This window comes from Cajanus cajan, chromosome 6 (assembly GCF_000230855.2).
Source record: "Cajanus cajan strain Asha chromosome 6, NIPB_CcT2T_4, whole genome shotgun sequence".
NCBI classification, from domain to species: domain Eukaryota; kingdom Viridiplantae; phylum Streptophyta; class Magnoliopsida; order Fabales; family Fabaceae; genus Cajanus; species Cajanus cajan.
The window spans coordinates 8398675-8410472 of NC_138522.1; the positions used below are offsets into that span (position 1 = coordinate 8398675).

The following is an 11798-nucleotide window of genomic DNA, read 5'->3' on the forward strand; positions in this document are numbered from 1 at the left end:
TGATGGATTCTGCTTGGTCTGATGATTACAAAATCAAAGTAATTATCTTTTGACTTACTATTGTTTTTCAAATTCAACCCATGTACAATAATGGTTATATTAATTGGTTTACATTTGTATATTAGGTGGACAACAAAAGAAGAATGCAATTGGCATTGTCTTTGGTTCTACACTGTTACAACACCAACAAAGATGAGGTTATCAAACTAGCTGCCACAAATTGGAAGAATTTGCAGGAAAATAGAAATAGACTTGTTATTTCCTAACTTTTGTATCAACTGTTTATGTTGTCCCCTTTTTCTTTCTTTTTTTGATTGGTTTTTTCATGTTGTTCATTTGGGGCAAGCATTGCACCTTACCTAGACAATGTTGTTATATTTTGTTTTCATTTTGTAAAACCAATTTTTTGTTGCACGTCTGGGGACTTTATGTGTGTAAGTTATGGACAACCTTATGAACCTACAACCATCAACCTTGTTATTAATTTCGTTTAAATGAATTTGAACTAGTCATTTGTGTTGATCAAATTATTTGTGTATTATTGTAGCCATGTAAGTTGAAAGTAATTTCCTTCAACGTACATTTTATGGTGAACATATGTATTATATGGGTCATCAGCCAAGCAACATATGAAAATGTGATTGTAAGGCTTGCATGGGTCATGGGTCAAACATGGTTTAATATCATTACATATATTAAAAAAAAATTAACGGTCTTCATTAATTTTAAAATATTATAATAAATGTGTATACTACATCACCAAATATATACTTTAACCCTTAATGTTAGATTGTATTAATTGTCCTATAAATGTTATATTGTATTAATTCTCCTACTCTATTATTTGTTGTATTACATGACAAGAATTTAGCCTCAATCAGGATTTCATTGAAACATTTTTAACTTTTCTTTAAAACTGTCAACTACAAAACTATAACATACAATGAATAAATAAACGTGAATCTGTTTTTATACATATAATTTATATGAAAATGAATATCATAATAATATACTAATTATAGTTATATTTTTTAGTATTAAATAAAATGTAATACTCTAACTTCAAATATTATATCTAATAACAACTATATACACAAAATGTTATATTTAAATATAAAAGTCATATTTAACCCTCTTAAACACATAATTAATCTTATATTTGTGAATTAAATGATTAATAATGTAAAGTACTTAAATTAAATTAAAGTCATATTTAAACCTCTCAAACACATATAATTAAATTTTTATTTGTGAATTAAATGATTAATAATGTAAAGTACTTAAATTAAATTATGGGACTTTAATTACGAAACCAAATGAACCTGATCCACTTAAATCCACTTAAAAGAAACCAGTCATTAAAATTAAATAAAAACGCTGCCAATTAAAATTAACGGTTGTAATGTAGCGGAGTGGGAGCCAGGGAGGTGCAGTTTCTTATTCGGAAGAGATGTGGGTATGGGGTTTGGGTTTTCTAGTATACATATAACTCTTCGTATATCTAATTTTTGGTATAAATATGAGCAAAGGAATTTGATAGTCATCATTGCCTTACTCCAGACGAAAAAAGTGTACGGTCATTATCTACACTCAACATCACCCTCAAAAATGGCACTTCCAATAGAGTTAATACTTGAAACTTTTGTTCGGGCATCAGTGAAATCGGTGTGCAGAGCCAAAGCCGTGTGTAAACTTTGGTTATCTTTGTTTGGCCAATCTGACTTCGCAAAAAGGCACTACAAAGAATCGAAAATGGTGAAAAAGGTTATGTTCTTTTCATGTTTCCTAAAAGAAGTACTATCCGTACACATAACCAACCCTCTTCTTGGTGCAGACGCAAGTTGCATTCTTCCGTACCCAATGACCTACTCCAATGCCTACATGAAAATTATTGGTACATGCAGGGGCATGATACTTATTTGCCTTCCTACATACTTCTTCATTTGGAATCCCTCTACCGGGTTTACTCGTTCTTTTTTTCCATGTCCACGTACTATGATGAAAATCTGTGGTGATTATTTTGGTCTGAACTATTACGGATTTGGTTATGACCGATCTCAAGACAATTATGTTGTGGTTGAAATTTATCTTAGTAAATGTGATCCATCTCATCGCGCACTCGTATATTCTTTGCATGGTGCTTCATGGAGGGATTTCGAAGATGACTCCCTTATGACAATTACCTATCCTTCTATTTCAGTTCATCAGGGAAGTATGGGACTCTATTTTGGCGATTGTCTTCACTGGATTTCTTTCAACTGGGAAAGGAATGTTGATGTTATTTTGGCTTATAATTTAATTGAGTCAAAATTTTATCAACTAAATATTCCTACTGAAGTTAAATTAGACGAATATACTCTTTGTTGTTTGAGAATTATAAGAGATTGTTTGACATTTTGTACTGTCATGCGCGATGAAAGCTGGAACTACATGGTCCGCATATGGGAAATGAAAGAATATGCTGTCGACGCGTCTTGGACTAACTTCACATCTATGCAAGTCAGTAATGAGTTTCCAGGATTTATGTTGCCGGCGTGTTCTACAGATGATTCAATTTTATTTGTGAATAATGAAACGGGACTTTTGGCCACATGGAATGCAATAGATGAGACCTTACAATATAGGAATTTTGGCCATGTCACGCAACATGAGCACCAGATGATAGTGTGTGAAGAGACATTGCTTTCATGCTAACTTTAAAATAATTTTATTATTTTTATGCTCTTGTTACATTATTTTATGTATTTTAATGTTTAGGATGATGTATTCATTTATTAAACATATTATGAATTGCAATTTGTTAACTATATATTATATTATATGAATTTCATAATTTATATTATATATATTATATTATATATTTTTTCAGTGCAATTTCAACGAACAACTTCATTTAAAAAATGGCTTATTCAAGACTTTAAAAGTGATAATATCATATAAACCAATTTTTGAAAAAATAATTAGATAACAAAATGCCTTATTCATCAAATCAAGTAAACAACATAATGAACTCATTACACACAGACCCTTCGGTTGCTTTTCATACATACATCTACTGTAAAGTGAATTCCAAAATGAAAATATGAAAAGTCAGATTGAGAAACAAACTTGTACAACCAAAAAACCAACGTTGTGACTTTCATTCCAAATGTGTATATCTTTTTTGTTTTATTAATATTTGTATATTAACATAACAATAATGATCACAGTTAATGTATGTTGTTTTAACAATGAGTAATAAGTTTGCATGATTTTTGAGACCTTACATTATTCTGTCTCATTTAATATTTAACATTATATGTTAAACATATTATGAAATTCGTATTTGAATACTATATGTTATATATTATATAATTTATATTATAAATTTGTTGTATGGAACTTCAACGAAAAAGTTGATAAAAATAAAAAAATGCCTTATTTAAAAGTAGAAGAACTCTTCAGATTATGAATTAATAATATATAAACCAAAATTATCAAAATAAATAGGTAACCAAAAACAAGAGACAATGGAACGTAAAACGAGACAATGACTACTCATGCCTGTCATGACTCATCAACGGATTTACCCCTTCACTAGCTTCAGATACATACACCTATGCATATAAGAATCCAAAAGTCCAACGCAGCATCCAAGGATAATAATTACAAGTACTGTAAATTCAGGTTTGTATTTAATTCATTTAAGAAAACTCCAAAATGAAAATATGAAAAGACGGATTCAAAAATAAAGTTGGACAAAGAGAAACCAACCTTCTCATCTTCTTCCTATTGCCTATCCCTAAACCCTAAAATCCATTGAAAACCAAAGTTATGAATCATCCTAATAGTTTTAATGGGAGGAACAAAAAATTCACATTCAACATAAATTTAGTAACACATGAATAACAAATACTGATAATATGTTTAAAATTATAAATAATGAAAAACAACATACAAAATATATACATACATTTTAGTCATGTGTGACATAGATACATTAACATTAACACATTCAGTATTTATGAACAAAAGATTACGGTTAATATGCTTACAATAACCCTTAAAACCTACTTACTTTTTCAATTTGTAAATAACAATTCTCCCCAGATCAAATTTTAAATGAATGAACAATAAATGTTCAAAATTTGTCAAAGTAATTGCCTGATGAAGTACCTGAAAATTTAAAAATATCAACTATTAGTATTGTTCATAGGTTTATTTGATAATGCTTAATGAAACGAATTTGACTATATTGCACCTTATCCGCGATGTTCTTCAACAGATAGGTATATCTTGCTTTCTCCTTGAACTTTTTCAAAAATCAACAAGTCCCCGTCAACTAAGTCGTTATTTCTTGCAAACTCATACCAACCAGCCCCAAATAAAGTCTGATATTTGTAGTTTAAGAGTGACCACCTTAATTGTCTACCACTTGGAAGTACAATATCAACATTTTTTAGAGTATTCTCTTCTCCAACAAACTCATTTCTTCTAATATCAGCGGGAATGGGCTAATTTTTATTTTAATACAATAAAATGAAAATAGTTCAGTATGAAATAAATTTAACAATTAATAATAATGCTTCTTGAAATGAACAACCAAAGTCTAACTTACCAACGCTCCTTTCAGATAAGTATCTGTCACTATTGTTTCCCAACCAACAATTTTGCCTTCACTAATTAGTCTGTCATGGAGTTTGTCTTCGTCTATTGGAAAAGGAGGCAATGGAATGAAATAACTTATGAAATGGTTGTAGTCGATGTAATCAAAATGAGCATTGCATGTTCCATGAGTACAAAAGTTATCTATAACTTCTGCGATTCCGTTCATAAAATAAGTAGTCATCTTTCCATTTATAACCGTTCGCTCAACGTCGGTTGCCATGATTCTGCTATTGTTGTCTTCAACAAAGACTTTGTCATTAATTTCATCACCCCATTTTTGCATGAAAAACATAGGGACTTTAATCTTCGTCTTCAATACAACCAATTAATTACAACCAAATAAATATTAGTACATTTTGCAATACGAACAAATGATAACAAAATGAGATACTAATACTTTAAAATCACAAACCTCTCCTTTTCGAAGTAAAACTTCAAATGAGTCTTTGATGTTGTCAATGTTAGCCATGAGAGAAAGCAGTAATGAACAGAGAAACGAAAAGTAACTCAAACAAAGGAAAATGGCTTTATTTATTAGCTGTGCACAGTTACCAGTTTTTGTTTTCGTAACTGAAGGATAATATTATGCAAAATCATAAATATTTGATTCTGGTGTCAGAATAGTGTGATTTACAACTGAGGATAACCGTCATTTTTGGCAATGCTAATTAATGATGCATCGTCCCAATAGTAATGCTATTTGGGAAAACGTTTAAATCAATGTAAACGTCAAATCTCAGTTTCCAAGCATGTAACAACAACCCAAAATGTGCCTTAATAATGATAGTATCCCTAATAAGGATAGTATCCCTGCCGAGAATCGTATACGTCACGTTACATGACACCTGCTGTATCTTCACATGCCTGCTACATGTGTTCAGTTGAGTTGCTCGAAATATATATTATTATTATTATTTATTATAAATATTATTATTTTTATTATTTTCATTATTATTAATATTATTATATTTATTATAATTAGTATTATTATTATTTATTATAATTCTTATTATTTATCTAATATTTATTATTATTCTTATCATTATTTATTAATTTTTTTAATAAATTTTACCTATTAATATAACTTTATTGTAATTATTATTATTTACAATAAATAATATTATACTCATTTTTAATTCAACGGCAAAAGTTTAAATTATATATTCATATATTAACATTTTAATTATTATCTCATTAAATTTAAAGCAAATATTTAAATTAAATTATTTTTAATTTAATACTTTTTTTATTTATTTTGTAGTTAATATTTATATATTTATATTTTTATTATAATTAATAAAAAAAATTAACATAACGGCAAAATAGTAATCTTACACAATTCTAAATTAAAAAATTTATTTTTATGTATCACATCAATCAATTTACTCACAAACTTTCACAAACTTTCTGTACACTTTCCACTCACTTTGCCTTAATTCAAACAACCTCACATTCCACTCACTTTTCCTTGAAATGTCTCCTTTTCCATTATCTGTTTTCCATCTTCAAATTCAAAGAAAGCCTAGTATATGATAAATTTAATATATAAAGTTATTTAAATTTTTACTAATTTTATTTCATAATTGACTAATTTTCAAGGATATGCCAGTTATGACACGTTTACAGGTATAAATATTTTAACGCATATTGCAACCGAATATGGTAACCGGTTTCAACAAACAAGTTACAAAAACTGTTTTGTAACTTTACAATATTCATTCGAATGTCAAAAACTGAAACATGTCAGTTTTGTTTCTGAGTGTTATATATACATGTTTGCCACATACGAGAAACACACCACAATCAAAAGTATTGTTTTTCTTTCAAACTATTATTCGTTCAAATGGACAACTCTATTGCTAAAATTTCTGGAGACGAATTGGAAACTCTCATAGACGTAAAGAATCGGGAAATTTATTGCGAATACGTCCCTGGATATGTAAGTAATCAAAATTATTTATTTTAAATTGTTCATATTAAGTTATATTTCAAAATAAAGAGTATAATTTTTTCTTTTATTTAATTTAGCATTTCTTTTGTTGTATGTAGAATAAAATAAGATTGCCCAAGTTATTTTCTATTGATTTCTACTATGATATCAAAGACGTAGTTACTCTGGAAGATCCTTACGGTAATTCTTTTGAATGTTCTGTGAAGAAAAAGAATGGTCGGGTGTATTTAACTGAAGGAACTGAAGCTATTGACCCTTTTTATGGCCTTCATAGAGGGGGTTGGCTAACTATGACATTTTTGGATGGAAATTATTTTGTAATGTTAATTAAAGATAGGTTAGGTTACCCAGTTCATTATCCCAAAACAATACAAAAATTTAAACTTGGAAACCAATCTGAGTCTGGTACGGCTAGTATGAGTACTAATAAAATGGTACTGGACATTCCACAACCTTCTGAATATTTGCATAAGCTGTATAAACAGATGAATGCTGATGATGTTACGAAATCTACTCTGGTATGCAATGCAATTAATTAATTTTAATTTATTTTATTATATTTATAATTTAATTTATTAATTAATTTATGAAATACGTAATTTTTTGGTTTACAGAAACTGCCAATGGGTTTTTGTGAAAATGCTATTTCGAAAACTATGAACAATATTGATTTAGTTGATCCAAAAGGCAACACATTTGAATGCATTATAGCTTCGGAAAGTGGATCAAATCTGCATTGCAGTTTAACTGGAGGATGGACTGACTATTGCCATGTCAACAATATGAAGGAAGGATGTACTATTTTATTTGGAGTATTGAAGGACAATGATAATTGTATTTACTCAACTTTTATTTAAATTTGCAACTTTATATGTATCAGTTTTTAATTGAACAAATGGAACATGTATAATATCTGTATTTTATGTTCAATATATACATGTGTACGTAGTATTCAAAAATGTTACGCATTGTACTTATTTTTGTATTGCATTTGTTGAATAAACTTATTGGTACTAAATTTGTTACGTTTAAATATTCAAATTAAATGTTATATATACATGTGTTTATTAAAAAACCTTTTGTTTTAAATGTCAATAAAAAGTATTATTAAATATTACTTGTTAGTTTTATTTTTGAAAGTTGTAACTTGTAATTTACAAATTAACTGACTTACTAGTAAGTAGTAACTATAACCAACAAACAAATTAATCGTATATTGTCCAATTATTAAGAGTTTAACATCACACACTTAAATCAATATTTTTATTTCAAAGGAAAAATATCAAACAAAATTATTTAATTAATATATTATTTCATTATAATTATTTAATTAATATCATTTAAAAATATGAGTATTTTAATATTCTGACTCATTCGAACAAAATTTTTTATCCTCACTAGTAATCATGGATATTGGAGAAGTCGCAAGTTGCTTGATTTCTTCTTCAAATCAATAAACACATGGCAGTATTACTATCAATGGCGTATATCACAATTGCTGTACTACCTTCATGCGTACTGGGGTGGCCTGACTACTGCCGCTTTTCTTGCACAGATTCATCATAATGGACTACTGCCACTTTTCTTGCACAGATTCATCATAATTACTGTCCTACCTTCATGCGTACTGGGCTGGCATGACTACTGCCAACTTTTCTTGCCCAGATTCATCATTTGTCTGAGTAATATAATTTTTTTCAGCCATATGGTAATATACCTACATTGTTTTTCCTGGCCAACAATATTATTTATGATTGTCAGAAATTCTTGAAAAAAAGTCACATCACTTCATCTAAACCGGTATGTTTAATATTTATAATTCTTGTTTTTTTTTTAATTTTGTTTTTAACCACTTATTACTTAATAACTTGTCTCCATCTTCTAGTTGCTGCCTACTTCATTCTGCTTCAGTGCCATGAATTTAAATCTGAAAGAAATTGGTGGATGAAATGTCTCAAACATTGGTTTGTGCTATCAGGTAGAACATCAGAGGAAGACAAATAACAAATGACTGTTATCTCACACCACAGTGGTCTCAACTTATTAAACATTGGAAATTGAAAATTGGTAAATATCGTTGAATTTGGAAAATTAAAATATTATGACAATTTCATGTTTGTCTCAATAGTTACCAATGAATAGGATTTTAAAACATTAATTTCTTACATTTGTGTGCTTTATACATTTTCTTTATCTTAATTAACTGTTATAGCCATTCTTCTTATGCTTGAATTTATTAAATAAATATCTTATATAATAATACTTTTTCGAATATCTTAAATATTTTATCAAATTTGCAATTTAATATTTGTTACAATTAACGTTACAACTCAGGAGGTTCCTTTTAAAATCAACCATATTTATTTTCGTAATTGGAAATTACGAGTAATACTGAAAGGATTTAAAACACAAACATGAAAAACATTTACTTTATTATGTTATATTAATTTTATTCTTTAATATGTTGTTATTAACAAGTTGTTCTCTGTGAAGTCTTTCGATAGTTCAACCATTAGCCAACCTAAACAAATATTGTCGGACAATATTTTTCCTAAAACCCAAAATACAATGTTTATTTTGTTACTCCAAATCTAATTAGTTTACTATTCAAACATGTCTTGTCTTTTATATTAATCAATATATCATGTATTTAATATGATGTAAATCAAATTTACTATCCTTATCATAAAATCACAAAATCTTGGTTTAGATCAGATTGAGATTTTTTTAAAATAACATAATTTAGGTATAAACCAATTCACATTTTTCTAATACTTAAATATTTAATTGGGCTATCAAACATCCGAAACATCAAATTTTGTAAACTTGAATCATCACATAATCAAAACTAGGACCATTATAACAATTGCATAATAGAATATAATATTTAAAAACGTCAAATATATAAAAATTGAACTTACTCAGTATCAAACCCTAAGCATAATGTTTATAATATATCATAACAAACCAGATTGACTTTGTTAATCAACTGTACTTCATAACAGCAAAATATTATAAATAAACCCTAAAACAAATATTAAAATTACCATAATCAATTCTCAATCTTCATAACATGCGCCAAATTGCGTCTATCATGAGGAAATGAAAATTCAAGTTCATCTTCTGCAACAAACTGATTTTTGTAACAAAAAAACTTCCAATCTTTCCCAAGTTTTACAGATTTCCTTCCCTCAGAAGGAATGATGATAGAACATTTCACCATCTCCACAGGACCACAAATATTCAATGTTTTCCATCTTCTCTTACGCAAATGATCTCCAAATTCAACTGGCAAGCTCTGTCAGAATAAAAAACAATAAATTTGTACTCTCTCTATTCATGAAAAAAAAGGTTATATTTTTAAAAAGACAAAAATTTAAATATACTGACCAATTGTCTTCCACTTGCTTTGTACTCATTCAGCACTACTTTGAACACTTTTTTCGTATAGCTAGGTCGCCGATTTTCAGATGGACTTACCGGGTTAGGATTACCACATGAACGCGAAGGGTTTGCAGCTTCATCTATGGATTTTAGGTTCGATGGGTTAATCCATACAGTAATGTCAAACAACCTCAACCCTACGTACCGAAACATGATGGAATGATCTCCAGTCATCCCATAAAATTTTCGCAAGAAACCCCAACCATCTGTCAGGAGTGGTTCTTCACGGATGACTTCACATTTCAGTTCGTGTTTGTTTTCCTTTTCATCAATTAGTGTCCAGATACCACCCAATTCATCCTTAAAATCGTTCCAGAAGTCTTCCTCTACTTTTCCAAAAGGCTAACGAACAAAACTCAAAATTGTCAACCAAATAACTTTCAAAACGTAAACAAAATCATAAAATTACCTTTTTTTTCCGATGAAACGTCACGAACCACCCTAAAGTCTTCATCTCCTTAATCGATGTTTGCCTTCTTGGGGCCATTGGTCTCCAGCCGTAAACAAATATTTAACCTAACCTTGTGTTCGACGGTTTGCCTTTAGGAATTTTGAAACAATCAGACCTTTTAACTTCTAATAACCAAGCCACTAAATAATTCCATTACCAGGTCTTGTAGGCCCATATTACATTTATCTTTTTGGGCTTTAGGATTAATAATTGGATCATCATATATATATATATATAAACACCACCTAACTAATTTTTGTACTCCAATTCGGTTACTTAAAATTTGGCCCATGTAAAATTAATAAATGGGGTACGTTTACATTGCAATTTCCTTAGATAAAAAAACTTAAATATATTTTTAGTTTTTTTAACATACCTATATTATGAATAATAAATACTAAATTACTTCATGCTACAACTACTTGACTTCGATATCAAAAAAAAATTCCTAAACTATATGTACATTAATTATTTTACATTTTACTACTTTCTTAAAATTCCTGAACCTAAGGTAATTACTTTGATCCTAGTGTCGTTAATTTCATCACTATAATTGCCTTTCTTATACTTTATGTATTCTTTATTTTCTTCTTCCCAACTAACTCAATTCAAATTCGTAAGTTGAAATTCGTAATCGCTTCAAATTCGTAACTTTATGCATTACAAAATCATTAAACTCGGTTGCTGACTTAAGTTCAATAATAGTAATAAAAAATCAAAATAACTACTTCAAATTGACATACACAAAAAAATTTTTACTTTAAAAACAAACTAATCTTAATGTCTAACATTCGCATTGAATAAAATAAAATGGCCTACACTAGGGAATAAAACCATAAACCCTCGTCAGAGTCCAGAATGACAACGAAATGGGGCAAACCTGTAACTAATCAACCTACACAACCAAAAACAAAAATAATCCTAAACTTTTAACTTAACACTTCAAGGACTAATTTGCAATTTCTATAACTTACCTATTCATTTAACTGACTTCTCACTATATGTATTAGTTAACCATTATATTTATGCCACGTAAGAAAGGTTCCAAAACCCCTCAAAATGTTAAGGTACCGCAGAGTTTCTGAACAAAAAATTCACAAACCAATTTTAACTACTCATTCATGGTTACAACATGAATTATGGATTATCATAACCTTCTTCAATTCAAAAATTGCATTCATGTTACATAACTAAATTAAATTAATTCAAATAACCCAATTCACTTTAAAAAAAATGTGAAACTAACAACCAAAAATTAAATATTCCTTATTACATTCTAAATGTCACTATTGCATTATTCACATT

The 11798-nt window shown here is 28.7% G+C and overlaps 3 protein-coding genes across 3 annotated transcripts; 2 read left to right on the plus strand and 1 right to left on the minus strand.

Moving 5' to 3' along the window:
- Window positions 1-1608: 1608 nt before the first annotated feature.
- On the plus strand, window positions 1609-2694 carry LOC145958535 (F-box/kelch-repeat protein At3g23880-like). The gene has a single exon (XM_083076034.1). It carries the CDS (start codon window positions 1609-1611, stop codon window positions 2692-2694), a length of 1086 nt encoding a protein of 361 aa, XP_082932160.1.
- A 3796-nt stretch (window positions 2695-6490) lies between these two features.
- Window positions 6491-8164, plus strand: LOC145958536 (uncharacterized). Its single transcript, XM_083076035.1, has 4 exons — window positions 6491-6586; window positions 6697-7116; window positions 7213-7393; window positions 8067-8164. Exons 1-4 carry the CDS (start codon window positions 6491-6493, stop codon window positions 8162-8164), a joined length of 795 nt encoding a protein of 264 aa, XP_082932161.1.
- Window positions 8165-8523: 359 nt separating this feature from the next.
- Window positions 8524-11749, minus strand: LOC114915493 (uncharacterized). The gene is made up of 3 exons (XM_083076672.1): window positions 10452-11749; window positions 9989-10384; window positions 8524-9896 (listed from the first exon to the last, which is right to left on the minus strand). The coding sequence occupies exons 1-3, from the start codon at window positions 10527-10529 to the stop codon at window positions 9651-9653; spliced, it is 720 nt and encodes a 239-aa protein (XP_082932798.1). The 5' UTR covers window positions 10530-11749; the 3' UTR covers window positions 8524-9650.
- Window positions 11750-11798: the final 49 nt, after the last annotated feature.